Source organism: Phacochoerus africanus, chromosome 2 (genome assembly GCF_016906955.1).
Source record: "Phacochoerus africanus isolate WHEZ1 chromosome 2, ROS_Pafr_v1, whole genome shotgun sequence".
NCBI classification, from domain to species: Eukaryota; Metazoa; Chordata; class Mammalia; order Artiodactyla; family Suidae; genus Phacochoerus; species Phacochoerus africanus.
Window position 1 is genome coordinate 262,521,604 of NC_062545.1, and position 25,632 is coordinate 262,547,235.

The following is a 25,632-nucleotide window of genomic DNA, read 5'->3' on the forward strand; positions in this document are numbered from 1 at the left end:
GTAGGTCGCAGATGTGGCTTGGATCTGGTGTTGCTATCGCTGTGGTGTAGGCCGGCAACTGCAGCTCTGATTGGACCACTAGTCTGGGAACTTCCACATGCCACAGGTATGGCATTAATTAAAAAAAAAAAAAAAAGTATACAGCTATAAAAGAAGGAACAATGAAATTATAAGCACTTTGCAAACAATCATCAATGGCTACTAACAACACAAAAGCAGGGGCTATCAAATACTGTGCACCTCCTGTGGAAGTACAAATGACCACCTATGACGTACTCTCGCCAAAAAAATTCAACCCGAATTTGATCATGCACTTTATCTAACTACCAATTTACTAGAAATAAAGTCAGCAGAGAAACAAGTTGAATGGCATTACAAAAGTACTATCAGCAAAACCCAGAATGTGGAAAACAATAAAGGATAAATGACCTACCGTGTTCAACAAATAAGTTACAAAGAAAAAAAGAAGGGAGAACCCATGGATTAAATAATAATTAAGGAAGTTACAGAAGGCTAGTGTGAACTCACAAATCCATACTGATTCTACAGAGTTCATTCTAGTTTCCCTAACTTTCTTAATGCACACATGGGCACGCACGCGTGTGCATTCATAGTCGCTCACAGAGTTAGACACAGAAATATAGATGCGTTTTTGCCTGTGTCAGTATGCAAACATGTATTTCCAAGCCCTGTCTACAGCCAAGGCCTAGGCGTATTGACACCCTAGTAGTAATGAGGACATCTGTCACTGAGATCTTGGTTCCTAAATACCATTTTCCAATAAAAGAAACCAGGGATCCTTAAAGAAATGGTTGATTCTAGGATTGGGTTAGGGAAAATACAAGATGACCCTAACAAGTGAGGAAGTACTAAGAAATGTTGAAAAGACACAGGAATCAATTTGAAGGAGGTCTGAGTGGCCAAATCTGAGATAATCTGAATAAGAAAATAAATCGTGGAGTTCCCCTCGTGGCGCAACGGAAACAAATCCGACTAGGAACCATGGCCTCGCTCAGTGGGTTAAGGATCCCGAGTTGCCATGAGCTGTGGTGTAAGTCGCAGATACGGCTCGGATCCTGCGTTGCTGTGGCTCTGGTGTAGGCTGGCGGCTACAGCTCTGATTAGACCCCCTAGCCTGGGAATCTCCATATGCCGCAGGTGTGGCCCTAAAAGGAGAAAAAGAAAAAAAAAAGAAAATAAATCATGATAGTAATGGCTTAACAACCTACAGAATAAAACAAATATCCATGAGTCCATACTGATATAAACAACAAATAAATAATTTCAGGAGAAGCGTCAGCCCTCCCTTACAGTAGGATTACCACAAACGGGTATAGAAGGAATGACAGAAAAAGAAAATCACCGCTAAGCAACCACCACAGTGATAACTATTGTAGGTAAAAACCATCAATGAGATTCTTAAAAGTATGATGAGAAACAAGACATTTACATAGTCCCAAAGTACGTCCCCTAGAATATTTATCACAAATGGAAAACAGTAACTTTACTGTGGAGAAATCCAGGAGACCCCCACCTTAACCAAGTGACCTACACCAGCTTCATGAAAAATAAGACGAACTGACATTACACTCCTCGAGATATGACATATCTTGTCTGTGCTGTTCTTGCCGGAAATGTATAGCCTCAATCTAATCACAAGAGAAACATATGCCCAAGTTGAGCGACCATAACAAAATAACTTACCAGTACTCTTCAAAGGAGTCAGGGTCACAAAAGACAAAGACTTGAGCAGCTGTCCCATATCAGCTAAGATAAGGAGACAGGACAATTAAAGGCAATGTGGATCCTGGACCAGAAATGGGGCATTAATAGGAGAACCAGCAAAACTCAAATAGAGTCTGCAGATAACTGTATTGTGTCGGTGTTAATTTCCTGTTTCTGATGAGTGTTCTGTAGTTATGTAAGAGGTTAACAGTTATGTAAGAGGAAGCAGGACAAAGGATGGATAGGAATTCTGTTATTATTTTGAATCTTTCCTCTATGTCTAAAATTATTTCAAAATAAAACTTTTTTAAAAAGGATACTTATCAATTAATGCAATGTCTGGATCATGATTTGAACAAACTGTTTAAAACAATTTTTAAAGGAGTTCCCTTCACGGTTCAGTGGTAACGAACCCAACTAGGATCCATGAGGACTCGGGTTAGACCCCTGGCCTTGCTTACTGGATTAAGGATCCAGTGTTGCCATGGGCTGTGGTGTAGGTTACAGACATGGCTCGGATCCCACATTCCCATGGCTACAGCTCAGATTGACCCCTAGCCTGGGAACTTCCATATGTCGCAGGTGTGACCCTAAAAAAAAAAAGTTTAAATAAGACAAGGAAATCTAAATATTATTGGCTATTTGGTAATATTAAGAATTTATTAAGCTTTTGGAGGTGAAAATGGTACTTTTTTTTAAAATATACTGAAAAAAAATGATGAAATAATATGCCTGGGAATTGCTTAAAATACTTGAGTACTGGGGAGGTCCCTGGTGGCACAGGTCCCTGGGTCACAGTAGTGACCCAGTGTTGTCAGGTTGCTGTTGTGGTGCGAGTTAAGTCCCCGGCCTCAGAACGTACACATGCCATGGGTGTGGCCAAAAAAAAAAAAAATACTCAAGTGTTAAAAGACAAGGGGTCAGGAGGAGAATATATCTAAAACAGAGCTGGCCATGAGTTTATGATTGCTGAGCTGTGTGACAAGTTCCAGAGGGTCAATACACTATTCTCTCTACTTTTCTATGTATTTGAATTTTTCTTGAATAAGTAAGGTTTCTTTAAAACATCAATTAAAAACCTGAAAGAAATACCAAAACACATGATCATGGATGATATTTAAAATTTTTTTCTCAATTTTTAAAGTATTTCAATACTAAGTATAGATTACATTCATAATGAGTAACAAAGGATAAAATAAGCACTTTCTTTTTATTTATTTACTTATTTACTTATTTATTTATGGTTTTTTTTGCCTTTTCTAGGGCCGATCCCTCGGCATATGGAGATTCCCAGGCTAGGGGTCTAATCAGAGCTGTAGCCACCGGCCTACACCAGAGCCACAGCAACGCGGGATCTGAGCCACATCTGCGACCTACACCACAGCTCACGGCAATGCCAGATCCTTAACCAGCTGAGCGAGGCCAGGGATTGAACCTGCAACCTCATCGTTCCCAGTTGGATTCGTTAACCACTGCACCACGATAGGAACTCCAAGTAAGCACTTTCAAAGTAATATTTTTTAAAAAGAAAGAAACCACTTTAAAAATTAAACGCTATTTTTTTTTCTTGGGCAAACAGATGATGATAAGATTCTCCTAAACCTTTAATCCAAAACAACCGACCAAGAACCTACAATGAATTATAAATGTCAGTAAATAGAAATTCAATTCTAAAGGGACGAAAGAAGATTTTATTACACAACCATACCAAAACAATATTAACAGAATTCTAAAGATAAAGAATAAAAATATTCTCCCACAATTCAATTGTGCCAACAAATTAAACCATTTTCCTACTGCAGACATTCCTTTCAGTCCTTGTCCATCTATCTGTAGCCATAATTTCTATACAATTTTAACTTTGTTTTGGATTTTTTTCCCATTTTACTTTACTCCATTACACCACAACCTACAAAGAGCATACACCAGGAGTTCCCTGGTGGCACAGTGGGTTAAGGACCTGGCATTGTCACTGCTGTGGTGCACTTTCAATCCCTGGCCTGGGAGCTTCCAGATGCTGTGCGTGTGGCCAAAAAAAGCATACACCAATCAAATGATGATACATAAAGAACAATTAAAATTTTTAAAGTTTAAGAGTATAAAGTCGAGAAAATAGTTACCTTTAAAAACTACAAAGAGGGAGTTCGCATCATGGCTCAGCAGTAATGAACCCAACTAGGATCCATGAGGATGTGGGTTCGATCCCTGACCTCACTCAGTGGGTTGAGGATCCGGCACTGCTGTAGGCTGTCGTATAGGTCGCAGACATGGCTCAGATCCCATATTTCTGTGGCTGTGGTGTAGGCCAGCGGCTGTGATGTAGGCCAGCAGCTATGGCTCCGATTGGACCCCTAGCCCAGGAACTTCCATATGCCACAGGTACAGCGCTAAAAAGCAAAGATAAATAAATAAAAAGTACAAAGAGGAAATCCCATTGTGGTTCAGCAAGTTAAGGACCCAACTAGTATCCATGAGGATGCAGGTTCAATCCCTGGCCTCATTCAGTGGGTTAAGGATCCGGTGTTGCCACAGGCTACTGCATAGGTCCCAGATGAAGCTCAGATCTCGTGTTGCTGGGGCTGTGGTGTAGACCAGCAGCCACAGCCCTGATTTGACCTCTAGCCTGGGAACTTCCATACGCCATGGATGCAGCCCTAAAAAAAAAAGACAAAAAACAAGTACAAAGATCCACAGAACTACTGCACCTGAGCTTACAACTTGGCCCTCTTCCACTGGGGGGGAAAGGGGGGCCAGATGTGGTTACCAGGTGATGTTTAGTGAAAGATACCACATAACCTTCCTATTTAGCCTTTTTTTTTTTGTCTTTTCTAGGGCTGCACCCACGGCATATGGAGGTTCCCAGGCTAGGGGCCTACGCCACAGCCACAGCAATGCCAGATCCAAGCCATGTCTGCGACCTACACCACAGCTCACAGCAACGCCAGATCCTTAACCCACTGAGCGAGGCCAGGGATCGAACCCACAACCTCATGATTCCTAGTCGGATTTGTCAACCACTAAGCCACGACCAGAACTCCCTCCTCACCAGCACTGATGTTTTCTTAAATATTTGCTAATTTAATTGGTGTGAAATGGTTCTTCACATGAATCTGAATGTGTTTTTCGTTGATGACCACTGCATTTTAATAGATTTCACTACTGTTTGAATTTTCCCTTGTGCAAACTGTTTTTAGCCATTAATGAAAATATTTTCAAGGACAGTTCTAAGGAAAAGTCAATCTCTCAAGAATCACCTGAGGTGTTTAAACACAAGCGCACGTGTGCATGTGCACGCACAAGCATACACACACACTCTCTCTCACAGTTCCCCTCTATCAGAAAGGCCACCAGGACAACGTCCATCCGTCTAATGCTACTGAAAATGGGTAGATTACGAATGTTTCTTTTTTCTTTTTTTTTCTGTCTTCCTGACCACTTAGCAAGGTGTCTTAAGGATGAGGACATGCACCAGCACAGAGAAGCAGTCATGGCCATGGAGTGAGGAGAAGCGGGGACCACCCACACCTGGGTTCTGTTGGTAACAGAAGCCACCACGTCAAATGCCTACACTGTCCCAGGTACTTTCATGTTAACCCATGTCATCTTCCCAACCCACGCTGACCTAGGCTTTACTCTAATGGGACCCCCACAGACTTGCCGACCTGTTCCTCCCTGTTCTGCTCTGGCAACCCCGGCCCTCTGACACAGCACATACACTCCCAGCTCAAGACTTTCCTGTCTCCTGTTCTCTCTGCCTGGAAAATTCCTCAAGGCTGCTCCCTCCCTCACTTCCATCAAGTCTGAGCTCAAATGTCACCTTCTCAGGTCAGTCTTTCCAGCCCGCCCCACCTAAAGTAACCTAAAATAACCACCACTAGTCCCCCCACAACCTCACTCGTCATATTCCTTCCCTTCGTTATCCTTCCTCGCAGAATCTGCTATGCTGTGCTAATGAACTCGGCACTTAATTACATGTGCATTTGGGTTATAGCCTCCCTCTGCAGAATGTAAGCTCCATGAGGGCAAAGATTTTAATGTATTTTTTATTTATTTATTTTTTTATTTATTTATTTTTTTGTCTTTTTGCCATTTCTTGGGCCGCTCCTGCGGCATATGGAGTTTCCCAGGCTAGGGGTCGAATCGGAGCTGTAGCTGCCAGCCCATGCCAGAGCCACAGCAACGAGGGATCCAAGCCGCGTCTGCAACCTACACCACAGCTCACGGCAACGCTGGATTGTTAACCCACTGAGCAAGGGCAGGGACCGAACCCGCCACCTCATGGTTCCTACTCGGATTCGTTAACCACTGCGCCACGACGGGAACTCCTAATGTATTTTTTAAACTGCTGTACCTCCAGCACGTAGAATGGTTCCTGGCACTCATGGCAGATTTAAGATAACCATAAATTCTCTGACATTCTTATTAGAAGGTATGGAGTCTGTGTCCCCTCCTATTATTCTGGGCAGTGCAGTGACTACCGTAACCAAAAGAATATGGCAGAAGTGACACTATGCCAGTTTCTTAAAGTGTTAAGAAACTGGCAGCTTCCATGGAACACTCTCTCTAGGAGCTACCAGTCACCATCCAAAACGTATGGCTACCTTGGGAGTTCCCGTCATGGCTCAGTGGTTAACAAATCTGACTAGTATCCAAGAGGATGCAGGTTCAATCCCTGGCCTCATTTAGCGGATTAAGGAGCCATCGTTGCCATAAGCTATAGTGTAGGTTGCAGACTCAGCTCGGCTCCTGCGTTCCTTGGCTGAGGTGTAGGGCTCCAATTCAACCCCTAGCCTGGGAACCTCCATATGCCATGGATGTGGCCCTAAAAAACAAACAAACAAAAAAACTGAAAAAAAAAAAAAGCAAAAAGTATGCTACCCTACCTCAATGCTGCCATGCTGGAGAGGCCAAATGCAGGTGCCCCAGCTGACAATCCCAAGTGTGTTAGCATTCCAGTCACCCCCTCAACCCCCACCCCCCGCCCACCAAAAGGCAGCAGACATGTGAGTGAAGAGTCATGGACCCTCCGAACCAGCCCATCCACCATCTGAATACCATGAGTGACCTGTGCCACAGAGAGCAGAAAATTACCAAGCTGAGCCTGGCCCAAACCTTTAACCCACAAAATCATGAGCTATAATATAATGATAGTGTTTTAAGACACCAGGCTTAGGGGTAACTTGTTTTGTGGCAAGAGATAAGCAAAACAGCACTCAGTAGCCATCTGTTGGATGACTGAAAAAAATCAATCACCATAGATGGGGTTGCTCCCACTTTCCGAACGAGAAAACAGTTCCACACAACGACAAGGCTCTGGATGGCTTCTGTCCCACCCACAGATGCGATGATCCCAATCCACTTAACGGTCATCTGACACCTGCTTTTAGAAACCTCCGCCTGAAAACTGCTGACCATAAAATCTTCTGTTAAGCCATTTAGGAACATCTTTTAAATTCACAATAAATTCACCTGCCATCCTAGAAAGATCCTGCCTAACTTTTAATTTTAAAATATGTCTATATTATGCTAAGTAAAGAGAATACACTGTTCACACGCACAATAATTACAGGTCCCCTGACATCACTCCCAGATTCAGCTCCCTCCTTGATACAAACGCCTATCGGTGCTTTGATGTCCAGTTCAAGTTCTTATGTCAATATCCTATAATCATTTATTCCATTCTCCAGTTCATGTGCTTTTAAAATTTTAATTCCACTACCCAGGTTAACATGTTTCCTTACATGTTTTAAGTGATAAAAACTACTAACGTTGTAGCTTTTCTCCCTCATGTCCCCCAGCCAATCGGAGCGGACAGCCTGAAATGACCTACATGTTCCAGAATCCCACAAAGGAGATTCCTCCAAAGGGTTCTTAGCCTGAGGGCCACTGAATGGGCCCCTGGGAGCCCATGCAAATTTGTGCATTTGTACGTTTTAGGGGGTAAAGCGCCCTCAGCATAAATCAGGAGCTCGAGGAAAGTCAGGACACCAAGAGTGAAAACTATGTCTCTTATTATAAGCATTAGTAATAGAACTACTATTTACCAAGGCCAGGGCATTTTTACATAAAACATTTCTAACCGTTAAGACTGCCTATAGAGAAGTATTATTCATCCTATGATTACAGAAAGAATACTAAGGCTTGTGGAGGTTGAGCGATTTTCTCCAAGCTTTATAATTAGTTAAGTTCTTGGTGCTGAAATTCAAACCCAAGTCAGTTTGACCCCAAATTCCGTGTGCTCTTCCCACTCAAACGCACTCCTACTAAAACCAGAGAAAGGATGAAACCACTCTGTGACACAGGCTTCCACTAGTCAATAATCCACTACCCACAGCTAATTTTATAGTTTCTCAAGGACTCGGGATGGATGGAATATCCAGCCTGAGGCTGACGTTCCCCCGCCCCGCACCCCCCCACTAATGAATGAGGCAGAACCGAGGATCTTGGACCTCATATGAAGAGCAATCAGAGAAGGCTTGAAGTCAAAGGACCACTGCAGGGTGGGGAAAAATGTGTGCCAAGGTGGCCTTGAGGAGGAGCGGCTGCCATGGCAACACGGAGACAGCCGCCCGGCTCATGGGCTTGGCACTAGTGGAGTTATAATAAATGTTTAGGGGCGGCATGGAGACGGCATGTCTCGCCTAAGCAAAACAATCAGAACTGAAAATTGATAAACCTGGGTGGTTTCCCCAAACCTCCTTCAATATTCCTGGGCTACGAGGACAGGCAGACCTAGCCTAGAGTCCTGGCTCTAGTGCTAACTAGCTGTGTGGCCAGAGATAGATCACTTAAATCTTTATGACTGCTTCATTTCTGGTAAATGGAGATATGAACATAGATTCCTAGCATCCTTGGAGGGCTATGTGAGAGATGGGTGCGTGGCACAGAGGCAAGCGCACAGGAAATGACACTGTACCCCCTCGGCCTCCCCCAACACCCCTACCAGGCTGATCACTCCCCCCAGGCTTCCTGGCATGGGCACGGCATCACTATCTGAGGTTCCGCTCTCTCCCTCCCTCCCTCCCTTCCTCCTCATCCAGCAGGAAACCTAGGCTGAAGGTTGAGCACATCCTCCATACAGAGCCCATGAGAGATGAAGGGGGAGGGTCTGGTACTTTTACATGGCCACAATGCCCGAGTCCTGCCCTGCCAACCACTCCTGCCCCACCCCCCAGAGTTCTCAAAAGTGCCGAACATAAGAAGCAATCACAGACTGGGAAGCAAAGAACAAGTCTGGACAAAATCACAGCCAAAGCACGATTTCCTAATAAAAACTTAGGGCTGGTTTGTTTTTTTTGGGGGGGAGGGTAGGGAGGGAGGGGATATGCAGCTTAAGGGAGCCATCTAAGTTCTCTTACTCAAGCAGAGGCAGAAGTGGACAAAGAAGACTGAGGAAATGAGGATGTCAGCCAGCCCCACAAGGGCCAGGCCCAGCCAGGTCTGCAGGAGGAAAGCAGAAGAATTGAACCAGGCTGCTTAACTTCAGGTACAATAACCCACCCACGAGCAAGGCCGGCCCAACGCATACCCTGGACTCTGATGAACCAGATTAGTCCCTCCTCAGGGGAGGCATTAGAAAAAAGGAAGGTCAGAGGCTGAAGCTTGGGGAGTAGAGGGAGACTCAGACCCTTGCTCCCCCACCTCGGCCCCTCCCCGCCCTCACCCGGTCAAGTGCATCCACTGTCTAACTGCTCTCCCAGACTCCGGTTCACCCACCAAACCACATTCACACCTTTGATCACTACATCTCTGTCCAGAACCCTTCAGCAACTCCAAATTAACTGCAGAACAAAGCTACCCCAACAAGCATTCATTCCGTGCCCCCTCCAGTGGCTCCGGCTTACCTTTCAGCCTCATCTCACCCAACCGCTCCATCAACATGCCACAGGCCGCCCCCACCTGTCTCCATTGGGTCCCCTCCATCTGGAAACAAAATCATAAAATCTCCCCAATTCTGCCCGGAGACAACATGCCTATCTTGCAAGGGCCACCTCTTCCACAAAGCCCTCCCTGATTAGTCTGGCCCTCCGCAGTCGTCCACCCCAAGTACTTTTTTCTACAAACCTCCACAACATTTGGGAGAGGGCTGGGAGTGTCACACCCATCACCTCATCCAAATCTTACAACAGCCCTGCCAGCAGACATTCTGATTCTACCCATTTTTACCAATCAGGAAACTGCAATTCAAAGAGCTCAAGCAACCAAACCAAAGTAAAAAGTGGTGGAATCAGGATTTAAAACCAGGTCTATGTATGTCCCTTTTACTCAACTGGCGACATTTTTTTCCCTCCAAACCAAGCTTGCAAAGGCCTCAGATTAGCAATGGCCAAGGCTGGCTGGTGATCAGTGTCATCTAACGACACGTTCCCCAGGGCCTCCTCCAGAATTTTACCTGGTTGGCTGGGGAAAAGCATGGAAATTTTATTTGTTTTTTGTTGTTGTTTCCTTTTTAGGGCCGCACCCAAGGCATATGGAAGTTCCCAGGTTTGGGGTCAAATTGGAGCTGCAGCTGCTGGCCTACACCACAGCCTCAGCAACACCAGATCTTTAACCCACTGAGCGAAGCCAGGGATGAAACCCTTGTCCTCATGGATACTGGTTGGGTTCCTTACTGATGAGCCACAATGCAAACTCCCCATATTTGATTTTCATGCAGGAATTTGCAGAGCTCCCTTGGGTGCATCTGTTTATTTGCTACTGAACCAAGAAACAAAAGAAAACAGTTTGAAGACCCCCCCATCCTACACCAGATCACCACCTTGCTTTCAAGTGGGAGTGGCCCCAACAAGTCTGCATGGTGCCATCAATTGAGCGGCCTCCATTTCCACTCAAATGGGACAAATTCCTCTAAGGCTCCCAGGCACACTCTGGGCCAACACGGAGCCGAGCACTGCCTTTGCATACCAGGGTCTCTTAGAGCAGACTGCCTGATTAAAGGGGGAAAAAAAAAAAAGTGGATTATCTGAAAAATAAAATATTCCTATAATCTTAGAATCGCATTAGAAATGAAAAGCCAGGCCCTCACACCTCCTTCTCCAGGCAGCTAGTTTGTTTTATCTCCAGCCAGATGGAGAATGAGAAGGTTCTCATCCATCAAATTTCCATCTTATCAGGTTTCACTGTGAGGAAGCTTGTCAAAGTGCTCAGTGGTTACCTTTAAATATACAAAGGAAACTTCTCCGAAATCTTAATGAGGTATAGGAACTCAGTGATGTAAGAATTTCCAGAATTAGGAGGAGACAGCGATGTTCCGGCTACGTTCTGCAGGGCCTCGGGGCTCCAGGGGGCGGAGGCGGGAGTGGGACGCGGTCAGGGGACAGGGATGCAGCTCCCCCCGCCACCTCACCCCAGCAGCTGTGCTGCTGTATGTATTCTCTCCAGAGGAGTTCATTCCAACAAAGAACACACATGCTCAAAATAAACAAACAGAAACCACTGAAATGAGACAGTCCTCACCACAGGGAACCAACAACCCGGGCAGTACTGGCTGTAAGGACTGCAGCTCTGAGCATCGGGCTCAGCCCAGCTTCACCAGAAAGTCAGGGAAGAACAGACACAGGAGGTGAAGATCAACTCGGGCCGGGGTCAAGGCCCAGCTGTCAGGCACACGACCCACCTGAAGCAGGGGAGGACACAGCTGCTCTGGCCTTGGGCCCCCTCCCCTCCCCAGGCTCATTCTGGCCCACGCCCCCCCAGCCTTGGCACAGGCCTCCCGCACCTGTCCAACTCCAGTCCCCCCACCCCCTGGGCAAACAGCAACTTAGCCTTCAAGTCTCGGCTCAAACCCAGCCTCCCTCCCTCTCCTTTCCCCTCTCACACAGTTCCGTTCTCTGTGCCCCTAAAGCACTGGGCCATCCCGCTTTCAGCACTCATCAAACTACACTTTAATTAGCTCTTGGTCTGCATTCCTATTACATTCCTCCACCAGATGCCTTAGGAGTCAGTGTCTGATTGAGTCCATCCTGTACTCTCAGTGCCCAGGACATGGCCTGGCACAGAAAGTATAAAAGGAGAGGCGTTCCCGTCATGGCTCAGTGATAACGAACCCAACTAGTATCCATGAGGACTTGGGTTTGATCCCTGGCCTCGCTCAGTGGGTTAAGGGATCCAGCATTGCCGTGAGCTGTGGTGTAGGTCACAGACGTGGCTTGGATCCTGCGTTGCTGTGGCTGTGGTGTAGGCTGACAGCTGCAGCTCTGATTAGACCCCTAGTCTGGGAACCTCCATATGCTGCGGGTGCAGTGAAAGAGAAAGAAAGAGGGGAAGGAAGGATGGAAGGAAGGGAGGAAGGAAGGAAGGGAGAAAAGAAAGTATAAAGGGAGAAAGGGAAAGCGTCTCTGCACCCCAGAGAGACATGGAAAGCACAGGGAGCAGCCTTCTGCACCAGCTTCCACAGCAACCCCACGCAGGAGCCACTCGCACCTCAGGGTCTGCCACTCTAAAGGGTTCTGACCCCCTTCCTAGAGGGATCAAGCAGTTGGAAAGGAACAGACAAACACTTTTTCAGAGGAGAGGTGAGTGTTGATCAAGGAAGCAGCTCGCAGCTTTGCCATTCTGCCTGCTGAAAGGGCAGACCACATTTATTAGTGAGATGCAGTGTGCCGGGCTTTGCCACCCCTGGTCCTGAGCCAGCACCTGCCACAAAATTAAAATCAGAAAAAGAGGAAGGAAGAGAAGGAATCTAATATACTGAGCATCGACCTCTATGTGCCAGGAACCAGAGCAGGCATTTTCTCATGCATTAAATTTTATTATCCATTTATTTAATCCTAAATTAGGTATCATTAACCCCATTTTAGGGAAGAAAACATTAGTTCAGAAAATTGAGGAGTTCCCGTCGAGGCTAAGTGGTTAATGAATCCGACTAGGAACCAGGAGGTTGCAGGTTCAATCCCCGGCCTCACTCAGTGGGTTAAGGATCTGGCGTTGCCGTGAGCTGTGGTGTAGGTCACATACATGGCTCGGATCCCACGCTGCTGTGGCTCTGGCGTAGGCCAGCGGCTACAGCTCCAATTGGACCCCTAACCTGGGAACCTCCACATGCTTTGGGCACAGCCCTAGAAAAGACAAAAAGAAAAAAAAAGAAAAGAAAAGAAAATTGAAGTACCTGGCTTAGAGTTAAGCACCTGCAGAAGCTGAGATCCCAACCCAAGTCTGGCCCTGTTCTCCACTGTCCCAAAGATACCCACTAAACTGCTAAATTCCTAGCACCCAAGGCAGTGGCACCATCACCATCAACAAAACCACTACGACTTATTGATCACTTATCATGCCTCAAGTATCATGCTAAGTGCTGTGCCTTATCCCATACAATCCTACCCACTAACATCTGGTTATTTTCTGTTGTTGTTGTTTTTATGGCCACACCCACAGCATATGGAAGTTCCCAGGCTAGGGATTAAATGCAAGCTGCAGCTGTGGCAACACCAGATCCTTTAACCCACTGCTCCAGGCTGGGGATTAAACCCACACCTCTACAGCAGCCCCAGCCACTGCACTCAGATTCTTAACCCACTGAGCCACAGCGGGAATTCCTAACGTCTGTTTTTCCGACAAGATAGGGACACCACAGTCTGCAGAGGCCAGGTAGCTGCTTCCCAGTCCAACAGCTTCCAAGCAATGGAGCCAGGATTCAAATCCAATCTGACACCCAAGTCTCCGCATTCATCCTCTCTTAGGAGAAACTGGAATTTGCAAAGGCAAAACTTCTTCTAATACAGATCATTTAAACTGTACATTCTACAAGGATGCCAACTCAAAATGTTTACACCTGACCTTAAAAAGGCGGGGGGGCGGGGGGAGGCAAGGGGAGCTATGTCCTTGGGTAAAAATCACACTACCTCAGGTCCACGGTCTTAGCCCTGGCCAACCCGCCTACAGCCGACAGCCACTGTCTCCAAAGGCCATGTTTTGATCACGGCTCACCAAGAGATGCTGTGAATGCTGTCGCCATCTCATTTGGAGCTATCCATCAACAACCACACGTGAGAACCGGAGGGGTCAGGCTGAACTACCCTGAAATTAAACCTGCTCCTGTCAGCGCACACGGGATTAGCCAGCTGGGTGATGGGTACAACTTTAATTAGGTTTTTGGGCTTTTGCCAACAAATGCATCCCCACAGAGCTAAGTGCCCAGGTACTGAAGCACATACTTGTCAGAGTAGCGGATGACAGGCCTGGTAACAGATGAGAGCATCATGAGACAGTCTGGGGAACAGGCTGAACCAATGCCCAATAAACAGTGCTTGTAAAGGAGAGAAAAAGACTATGACTTGCTCCCCGCCCCCCAACCCACCAGAGCAGCACAAACAACACTGAGCCAGAGACAGCTAATCTAAAACAAGGATTTACTGGAGTTCCCGTCGTGGCTCAATGGTTAATGAATCCGACCAGGAACCATGAGGTTGTGGTTTCGATCCCTGGCCTTGCCCAGTGGGTTAAGGATCCAGCATTGCCCTGAGCTGTGGTGTTGGTCGCAGACTCGGCTCGGAGCTGGCGTGGCTGTGGCTCTGGCGTAGGCCGGCGGCTACAGCTCCGATTAGCCCCCTAGCCGGGGAACCTCCATATGCCACAGGAGCGGCCCTAGAAAAGGCAAAAAGACCAAAAATAAATAAATAAATAAAACAATGATTTACCTCTATCAGTCTCCATCTCTGGCTCCACCCCCATCTCTCTCTCTCTCTCTCTCTCTCTCTCTCTCTCACACACACACACACACACACACACACACACACACAACTTGAAGGAACACCTTGAGTCTCTGGAGCCAAACAAGGTTATCAAAAGCCAGAGATGTGAGGACATGCTGTGAGAATGCAAGCAGCATTCCCGTAACTGACGACGGAAGCTAGGACATTTTAAACATTACGGTTAAGACAGTGACTTGGGAATACTGGAGGGTTTTGTTTTTTGCAAAGGCCACCTCAATTTCTTTGAAGGGGATATGGGTCCCTCTGGTGGCGAGGCGGTATAATGCATTTAAGGGGATCTATCCACATGACCCTCATTTTTTTACCTTTTGTAAACAAGACTCCGAGGTAAAAACCAAAGCTTGGACTCACCAGAGTCTTCCAACAGTGCCTGTATCACCACAAGTACTCAATAAATGTCGCTTGGATAAACAAATGAACTAACTGCAAATTACAACACATGCTGAGTTGACTGGCGCTAGGTCACTGCAATCTCAGGCAATTAAAGCAAACAAACAAACGACGAACTGACTCTCGCCAAACTTCTCAGTGTTCATGCACCATCAGACACAGTGAATTCAGATGCTTGGGATCCAAGCTGCATTTTCAGACAGGCATTGTCTCCCTCCAAAATGCCTGAGAGCAGGCACAATGAAAGGACAATACATGTTTTTGGCAGGAGCACAGGATGGTTTGATCACATCCAAAGGAGACAGGCTTACCATCCAAAAAAATTCAGAGACTGCTACAAACACCCATGCTTCTTGACAGCAGACCACAGCAAAGGCTTTGAGGTGGGAGATCAACTCTAAAAAGGACCAGAGTATTTCCCACTGATTCTGTGGTTCTTGTCCAAAAAATGAGAATGATGGGAGACAACTAGACAGAGTCCTGGGGACTGAAATCCTTAACACTTACAAGCTTACCAACTTGGATGACACTGATCTGGCCTTGTGCAAAATTGCTTTTATTGAATGGTGTACTGGCAAAGACTGTACACTGCTCAGAGAACTCCTTATAAAAACCCGCCAGAGGCAATCCTTCCCTCAGGCCTCAGGGCCAGCCAAAGCCATCCTTTTATCTAACATGTTCATCTTCCAGACACTGGAGGCCTTGTAACTGAATTTCCCTTTTCACTTTTGCTGCCAGGAGCTACCAGCTGAATTTTAAGTCCTTTTAGTACTATGACGGGTATCACAACATGCTTTTCTACTCACTCCTCTGGTTCCATTTCACGTGTCACCCTCATTTTTCCGTAACATTAATGCCTTTAAACTCATTTAATTTTACGACTTCCATAAACCTCTGAAAAATGTTTTTGAAACACAGAAAGAAAGAAAGAAATCACATGTTTCAGAGCTTCAAATAACCAAAATACTTCAAATTGGGTAGTCTTGAGAACGGGTTATCGGGGTTCAGTGGAAAGCTGAAATCGTACCATCACATCTTAGGCAAAGTCCCGAAATTAAGAGTCCACAGACCTGGATCCATGTCAGATATTTATCACTTTCTTTTTGTGTGTGTGTGTGCCTTTTTTTTTTTTTAGGGCCTCAGCATATGGAAGATCCCAGGCTAGGGGTCGAATCGGAGCTACCACTGCTGGCCTACACCAGAGCCACAGCAACGGAGGATCCGAGCCGAGTCTGCAAACTACACCACAGCTCACGGCAACACCAGATCCTAAACCCACTGAGAGAGGTCAGGGATTGAACCCGAAACCTCATGGTTCCTAGTCGGATTCGTTTCCGCTGCGCCACAATGGGAACTCCTATATCACTTTCTATGTCATCATGATCAAGCCATTGAAATTCTGAAGCTCCAAGTATTCTGGAAAATGGGAATAACATTTTCTCTGCTCAGTCACAGGGTTGAAAGACAGGCAGGACTTTTACCAACTGTAAAGTACTCAAGAAATATACACCTTAGAAACCGTATCGGCTTTATTTCTATCACTCTAATAGCAATTTTCACGACCAAAGGGTGTGTTGACCACTGAGCTAAATGTGGACTGAGAACAAGACATTTTCTTACCAATGCTTTTTAGCCCATCCTTTAGTGGGATGTGGCCAAGTTCAGATAAATGCTGATTATTCAAGAGTGCTGGCGGGGGAAGTTTGAATATGCAGCCAGACGGCGGGGAAGCCATACCTGAGCATCTCCCTCGCAGAGGAGCAGGTTCTTTGTCTTTCTGCCTCGATTCCTGACCTCTCAGAGCCTGACTCACATGCCACGGGAGGCGTCTCCTCTTCTGCCTGCAGGCTCTCCCCCAGACAACCATCAGACCAGTCTCTCTAAACTGCAAACCTGATCCTATCTGTCCTCTGCTTAACTCCCCCTCCACAGGGGCCCCCCTGCCTACAGGTCAAGTCCACACTCCCGAACTGTACCCGGGGTCTCTCTACAATTCAGCTTCCCTCCAAGTTACAGCCACCCTTCAGGACAGCCCCAAACTCCTCTTCCCCCCATGACACACTCTCTCCCGCTGTGCGGCTTCACTTCTCCTGTAAGCCCCCACCCCTCTCTGCCCATCCAGGAACCTTTAACTCAAACTTGAGAACCAGTTCAAAGTTACTTTCCCCGGGAGCCTTCTCCCATCCTGCTCTACGCTCCCTTGGTGCTCTGCTCTTATTTCTGTAGCAGAACTGTCCCCAGGCCCAGCAGAGGGCCTGCACAAAGCGTCAATGCGGCTGAATGCACAAACGGAGTCCTTTCCTTTGCCAATTCAGAGACAGAGACCACCAAGAGGCCTGGGTTTTTGTTTCAATCCAAAAGTAACAGGAGCAGCAGCTGGTGAGTGGGAGGCTGTAGTTAATTAAGAGCCTAGTTACCGAGCTGATAAGCCATTCAAGGCCAGGTAATCACTTAACCTCTGTCTGCATCCTAGCACCAAGAGGCAAAATCACCCCTCAGCAGGCTTCCCCAGACCCCGAACAAGCCAGGGCCCCCAGGACTGCATATAAAACATACTTATGAGATGGAAAGCCACATTCTTAGGAGAAAACCAGAAGTAGAGATACCAATGCGATGCAATACATGTGCAAAAAGAAACCACAGCCAGATCGTTGTGTCAGAAACACACACGACATGCAGCGAAGCAGTCAAGACGAGCTGCTAAGAAGCTGTGAGTCTCAGGCACCCGCACCTGAGGTGAGTGTTCAGAAGCACAGCTGTTGTTTCTGGTGCCCACTGCCATCCCCCACCAAACATGTGGTTCTAGGAGACACTGCCAATGATGGTGTACAGGCTTAGCCTGGCACACGCACACACACACACACATACACATATGCGAGCTCCTGACAAAGAAGAATGAGCGTGACCCAAGCTGGGCCTCTCAGGACCTCACCCCTCGGACCACCCTGACCGGGAGACAGCAGGGGTGGTGGAGGAGGAAGAGTGCTCTTCCTCTCATGTAAGAAACTGGGGATGTGGTCCCAGCAGGGCTGGTGATGGGGGCTCCAGCCACTGAAAACTGGAGTAACTGGACACAAGAAAGAAGCCAACCCTCAGAGAGACAGAGACTCAGTCCCGGCTGGGTCCCAGTCACCCCTGTCCTTCCAGCCGTTTAGCTGCCCGAAGGCAACATACATCCCTTGTTGCCTAAGCCATGGAGAGCTGGGTTTCCCTCACCGGCAACCAAAACTCCTACCTCTCGTGGCTCCAAGCCCTCCCTCTGTCACATGCCCCTTCCAGTCCTTGCCAAACATTCTCTGCCTGCTTACAAAGAGGCAGACACCCCATTTAGGAATAAATCTTCTTATCAACAGCAGCCCCAAATTCTTACAAAAGCACCAGGGTTTTCATCAGTAAGTGAATTACAGAACCAACAATGTCTGACAGGAGAGGGATAGGCAAATAAATTACAGTGTATCCACTTGATGTAATGTTATACAGCCATTTCAAATGCTTACCGAGAATAAGATATAATGTAAAGAAACAAGTACATATTTTATATACCTCGGGCGGGGGGGGGCGTATCCTTTAAATCCAATTTCTACTGAATAAACATTTTTATAATTATAGTGCACGATAGAGGGCATAAACTTTTTTTTTTTTTTTTTTAGGGCTGCACCCGAGGTATATGGAAGTTCCCAGGTTAGGGGTCGAATCAGAGTTGTAGCTACCAGCCTACGCCACAGCCACAGCAACGCGAGATCCAAGCCTTGTCTGTGACCTACACCACAGCTCACGGTAACGCTGGATCCTTAACCCACTGAGCGAGCCAGGGATTGAACCTGAATTCTGCCGGACTGTAGCTGGGTTTGTCTCCTCTGTGCCACAGGAATTTCCCATTATTGATCTCTTGATGGTCATTAAAACTTCTGTTAAAATATACAAACATTTGTATTTAAATTCTCTCATCAGTGTCCGCATGACGATTGCAAACTATGGATTCTGACATCCCGTCCCTGCCAATGGCAGCCACCAGAGAACGAACTTCTGGTGCTAATGGGCCCTTTCCAGCTCTCTCCTCCAATGACTCTGCCTGCCCCAGGCTACTGTGCAGGAAATTCGTCGAACCTGAGGATCAATGATCACTCAGACCCTATCCCACCCCACTGAACCAATGCTTTGTATCTGGATATGAATCTCAGGATGCCAAAGACTTAAGTTTAAATACAATAGAAATTGTAAAAGGTACATTATTTTTTGCCTACGAAATTCAGAGATAATTTCTTAAGTACTAACACCCAATGCTAAATAGAACAGTCTTAAACAATGATCACTCAGGAGTTCCCACCGTGGCACAGTGGAAACAAATCTGACTAGGAACCATGAGGTTGTGGGTTCAATCCCTGGCCTCAGCGTTGCCATGAGCTGTGGTGTAGGTTGCAGATGTGGCTTGGATCTGGCATTGCTATGGCACAGGCCGGCTGCTGTAGCTCCAATTTGACCCCTGGCCTGGGAACCTCCATATGCTGCAGGTGTGGCCCTGAAAAGCAAAGACAAAAAAAAAAAAGATCACTCATATGTATAGGATAACACGATAAAGTCTTTCTGGAAAACAAGTTGGGTATATCTATAAAATAGTCTTTAACATATTCATACTCTTTAACCCCAGTAATTATACCTCTACCAGAAAATAATCAGTGGATAAATATTTATGTACAAGGACGTCTGCTGCAACACTTGCTATAAGGCAAAAAAAAAAAAAAGTAATGACCTAAATGTCCTACAGTAAAGACTAAACTATAGCACATCCAAATGATGAAATGTATTCACACACAAAAATACATGTTTTTGAAGAACATTCATGACATGGCAACACACCAAAGAGAGAACGCTGAGTAAAAACTAATCCAACAGTGCATTTTCAGCTTGATACCGGTAACACGAACAAACAAAAGGACTGGAACATCAAATGTCGAAGAATGGTTCTTTCCGGGTCATGGGACGATGAGTGAAATGTTTTCCATTTGGGGGGGGGGGGTTTCTAAGCTTTGGCAATGAATAATCTCCTGAAAACCAGAAACAGCCACACTGGCCCTGCCCAGCCCAAGTGCAGCGCCGGCTATTGAGGGGGCAGCGGGGCAGTGGGTGCACTCACGTGGATGGTGCGGTCACCCTTGCTCCTCTCTCGGTGGGCTGCCTCCAGGTCCCTCTCCAGTCTCTCCCTTTCCTGCTGCAGGTCGCTCAGCTCCTGGGTGACCTTCTTAATGCTCCTCCGAAGCCTGTGGTTCTCTGCACTCTTGGTGAGGTTTTCTGAGTGCATCTCAGCCAGAAGGGCTGCCTTTTCTAACAGAGCAGCCTCATCATCTTCAGATCCCTAGAGGAAGAGGAGGGGAAGGAAGCTGAGCTGACTTTTACTGCTCGTTAAACAAACCAAGAAGGAGGTGCTCCCTGTTTACCTGGGGCAGGGGGAGAGAGGGGGGAGGGAGGGGGGGTTAGAGGTAGGGCGTGGAAGATTAACAAAGAAAAACCTTTCAGGACCCAAAACACAACTAATGTAAAGGTTTGGAGATAACACAGGGTAATGTCATGATGTGATATTAAGGAGGAAAGGCCACAATCATTGTGTAAAAGAACTTTAAAGACTAGAAAGAGGAGTTCCCTTCATGGCTCAACGGTTAATGAACCCAACTAGGATCCACTAGGATTCGGGTTCAATCCCTGGCCTCGTTCAGTGGGTTTTAAGGATCCAGTGTTGCCGTGAGCTGTCGGGTAGGTTGCAGATATGGCTTGGATCCCACCTGGCTGTGGCTGTGGTATAGGCCAGCAGCTGTAGCTCCAATTCGACCCCTAGCCTGGGAACCTCCACATGCCGCCAGGGAGGCCCTAAAAAGCAAAAAAAAAAAAAAAAAAAAGACTAGAAAGAAAAGCACAGGTGTTCCCCGGTGGATCAGTGGGTTAAGGAGCTGGCATTGTCAGTGGCAAGGGTTCAATCACTGGCCATGGAACTTCTTCATGCTGTGGGTGCCACCAGAAAAAAAAAAAAAAAAGGCAAGCACAAAAGCATGAAATGTTAACAGCAATTGTCTTCAATGGGTGGGAATACAGATGATTTTTCTCCTTTACTTCTCACTCTGTATTGTCAAATGTTGTAAGGTTTGTGGGCATGTTATTTCTATAATGGCTTAAAAAGCAACTGTTATTTTTTTTAAAGGTAGAAAATACAGAGTTTCATTTGAGAAACAGAGATGGATTTGAGCAATGGCAACGTTCATCTCTGTTAGAATGGCTCAAACCCAGAGTCGTCAGGTAAAAAGAGGTAATCAGCCTGGTAAGATAGATAGCCCCTTCGAGAGGCTATAAACTCAGCAGAGTCAGGTCTACGTATGACAAGAAATGTTTATTTCATTAACACGGTTTATTAGAGAAAATAGATATGTGATTATCAAGCTTATGAAAAAATGTTGTAACTTACCAATAATCCAAAAGAGCAAATTAAAACAAGCTTTCATTTAATAAGTGAGATTATTTCAATGAGAATATCCAGTGCTGGCAAGCTTACTGTGAAATGGTACAATAAACATTTCAAGAGCCCCAGCATCTACATGCCAGGAAATACCCTGGCAGGAATTCCCTATGGACAGATTACATACATCAAGTATATCTGTAGCATATAAAGACATTCACAATCGCCCCGATAATTCCATTCCTAGATTCAATCTCAGGAGAAGAATCCAAAATATAAGGGGGAGAAAGCCTTATACACAAAGTATTCCTCCCAGAATTACTTAGAACAGTGAAAAAATAAGAACCTAATGTGCAAGAATACAAGTCAAGTATGACAAAGGCAACAATAAAATCTTAAAACTATATTTACATTACAAAGAGTTGATAATATAGGAATATTTCTAAGTCATGACATTACATTTAAAAAATAGATAATCAGGAGTTCCCGTCGTGGTTCAGTGGTAACAAACCCAACTAGGATCCATGAGGACTCAGGTTGGATCCCTGGCCTCGCTCAGCAGGTTAAGAATATGATATTACTGTGAGCTGTGGTGTAGGTCACAGACACAGCTAGGATCAGGTGTTGCTGTGGCTGTGGTGTAGGCCGGCAGCTACAGCTCCGCTTTGACCCCTAGCCTGGGAACCTCCATATGCCTTGGGTGTGGCCCTAAAAAAAAAAAAAAAAAAAAGACAAAAAAAAAGGATAATCAAATTGTAAAGGATCTAAAAAAATAAAATCTATGCATAGAAGAAAGCATCAAAGTGTCAAAAGTGTTTGGGTGATTTCCTGATTTCCCTATTTCTTCTTCTTTCTAATCTTCTGGGAGGAAAAAAAGCAAAAAAAAAAGCAAAATAATAATCGGGAGAAAATAAACTTCCTTTAAAAATCTGTTTTTTTAAATTAGATTGAGGACAAGATTTAAAAATTTAAAACCAAGGGACACTTGAACTGTCAATGTCATAACTCAAGACTGGAATAAAGGGACTGGCCCAGCTTCCTGACCTTTCAAGAAACTCCATCTCTGCCTCGATCGACAGTGAAGTCTGAGCTGCTCGTCAGGGGTGGGCTATGACCAGTTGATCTGTTCCTGAGCCCCTACAGCCCAGCCATCTGGTCCCATGTTTCCCCAACTATTATCTGGGACACAGCAACAGAGACGGAAGAAGAGCGCCATTCGAAATCCAAAGTAGGTTTTATAAGAGCATCTGTTTTAGTTTGCTTTAAAATTATAATAAATAGGTTTTCCTGTTGTGGTACAGAGGAAACAAATCCGACTAGGAACCATGAGGTTGTGGGTTCGATCCCTGGCCCTGCTCAGTGGGTTAAGGATGCAGCATTGCCGTGAGCTGTGGTGTAGGTCGCAGATGTGGCTCAGATCTGGTGTTGCCGCTGGCTGTGGTATAGGCCAGCGGCAACAGCTCCGATTAGACCCCTAGCCTGGGAACCTCCATATGCCACGGGTGTGGCCCTCAAAAAGACAAAGAGACAAAAATAAAATTATAATAAATAAAAAGAAATGGGAGGAGTTCCCTTCATGGCTCAGTGGTTAACGAATCTGACTAGCAGCCATGAGGACGCAGGTTTGATCCCTTGCCTCGCTCATTGGGTTAAGGATCCAGCATTGCTATGAGCTGTGGTGCAGGTCGCAGATGCAGCTCGGATCCCGCATTGCTGTGGCTGTGGTGTAGGCCAGCAACTACAGCTCCGATTTGATCCCTAGCCTGGGAACCTCCATATGCCGCAAGTGCGGCCCTAAAAAGCAAAAAAGCAAAAAAAAAGAAATGGGAAAACTAGGTCATGGGTCAAAAAAAAGGATCTGGCACAGTGTTTCTTTAAATTAAAAAAGAGGATAAACAGTGATTTGGAAAATGAACAATATTCATAGTTACCTTTTATTAAGCATTGATCACATATGAGGAGCTGCACCAGGCACTTTTATTCATACTATATCTCTACCTCTCATACCCCCCCAACAAAGTACAATTATCCCTATATAAGTAACTGAGGCTCAGAACTGTTAAATGACTAGCCTGTCATCAGACCATAAGTTATTAAATCTGGGATTCAAAGGACTCCAGAGCCTGTGCTCTTTCCAGGGCACTATTCTGCCTTGCCCATTCCAGGGACGATTCCAGTTAACCCAATAAACTACAAAAAATTAAAACAAGAAGACTGAATTCAAGAAGGGAAGGCTAGAGACAGGAACACCAGTTAGGATCTTGTTAAAGATACAAAGGCAAGAGTAGTTATTAAAATAATTGATATTATAAAGTGATCAAAATTCTGCAGGCTTATCACGTAAATCATGGCAAAGCCCCATTAAAAATCTAAGCTCAGGAAGTTCCCACTGTGCCTCAGTGGGTTAGGAACTCGACTAGTATCCATGAGGATGGGGGTTCGATCCCTGGCCTTGCTCAGTGGGTTAAGGATCCAGCGTTGCCATGAGCTGTGGTGTAGGTCGCAGATGCGGCTCAGATCCTGCATTGCTGTGCCTGTGGCACAGGCCAGCAGCTGTAGCTCCCACTGGACCTCTAGTCCAGGAACTTCCATATGCTGCAGGTATAGCCCTAAAAAGAAAAAAAAAAATCTAAGCTCAAAGAATTCAAATTCATAATATTCTATTTACTTCATATAAATACTTGCCATGTTAATTTTCCCTTAAATGTCCCTTTGGAAAACTTGTTTGGAGAGGTTTTTTTTTTTTTAACCTTATCCTGTATGACACCCAGGCTTTTGGATTCTATTTCATCAGCCAGATGCTTATAAACAGGTGGCAAATATTTGGCCCAGTTAGACATGGCGAGAAACTAAATAAAGCGGGGTTAAACAAACTGTTTCTCCCCGGAGTGTAGAAACAGGATGAGCTTGATAGGAAGAGAGTCAGAAGGCCCAAAGCTCAGGGGTCAGCTCTAGCTGCATGACCCAAGAGAAGGTGACTTCTCTGAAGTTCCACTTCCTCATCCGTGAGCGAGCGCTTTACTTCACAGGGTTGTTGTGAAGATAAAATATGATACATGAAGTACCATTTTAGCAGGTGCAGGATAAATAAAGCTTTTCCATCATTTACTCCATTATCTTTCCTTCCCAGTCTCCCAAGAGATAATACAGAGAGCTCCCTGAAACTACAAGCTTCCATACACCAGGGGTGCAGCCAAAAAATTTTTTAAAAATTAATCAATAAAAAGACTGTAAGCAAAGCACAGAGGTGTACACACACACACACACACACACAAATGACTGCCTGTCAAACTGCTGAAATCTAAGGTCAACAGATTGCACCAACATCCTGGCTGCAATACTGTCCTACAGTCACACAAAATGCTAACCTTGGGAGAACTAGGTAAAGAGAATACAGAAATTTACTGCATATGAATCAACGATTATCTCAATTTATTTTTTTAAAGATTGGGTACCTCTATATAAACTGCCATGGCAACAATGTTGAACAAAAAAAAAAGTTTATAGAGCATACATATTTATGATCCAATTTAATTTTTCAAAGGTTACCTGTGCATATGTATAAATATGCATTGAAAGAGTCAAGGCGTTAAGAGTGAACATTTTAGTCGTGAGTTTATTGGTGACTTTTATCAATCTCTACCTTTTTAAATATTTTATGGATTTCCTATAATGTGTAAATTTTACTTTTAAAAGCTGGGCAGGGGGGGGAGGAAGCATAACTCTATGTCCAATTTGAAAATTGCTCAAGGAGTTCCCATTGTAGCTCAGTAGTAACGAACCTGACCAGTATCCATGAGGACGAAGGTTTGATCCCTGGCCCTTGCTCAGGGGTAAGGGATCTGGCGTTGCTGTGAGCTATGGTGTAGGTCGCAGATGCAGCTCAGATCTGGCATTGCTGTGACTGTGGTGTAGGCCAGTAGCTACAGCTCCAATTCCACCCCTAGCCTGGGAACTTCCATATGCTCCAGGTACAGCCCTAAAAAGACAAAAAACAAACAAACAAACAAACAAAAAATGGCTCCAGACGTAGCATAGCCAGCTACAATGTAGCCTTTACTGAGTCATACCCGTGATTAGAATTTGATTCTCTGCTCTGGGGCAACCGCTCTGAGAGTCCAAACACCACTTGCTGCTGCTTCACTGTCAGGCTTGCTGCCAACCTATGAGCCTTGGCTCTTACACTCGTGCTGCAATTAGTTCAAGTCACGTGACCTCCCCAAAAGGTCCCAACACAGGAAAGACAGTGCATCTTCCTTCAAGTGTCTGTGCAAACTTCGCACTCTACATACCTCTTAATGAATGAGTCAGTATAAGCATCTGGTGTGTATTTACTCACACACATGATCAGAATAGTGGAAAGAA

The 25,632-nt window shown here is 45.6% G+C and overlaps 1 protein-coding gene across 3 annotated transcripts in view; it reads right to left on the bottom strand.

Moving 5' to 3' along the window:
* Positions 1–25,632, bottom strand: part of CDK5RAP2 (CDK5 regulatory subunit associated protein 2) — a 185,290-nt gene that overhangs the window by 100,127 nt on the left and 59,531 nt on the right. For all 3 annotated transcript variants that reach the window (XM_047768275.1, XM_047768274.1, XM_047768273.1), the window contains exon 12: positions 19,960–20,178. In XM_047768275.1, the coding sequence (XP_047624231.1) occupies positions 19,960–20,178 (219 nt within the window). The remainder of the gene's footprint in view (positions 1–19,959; positions 20,179–25,632) is intronic.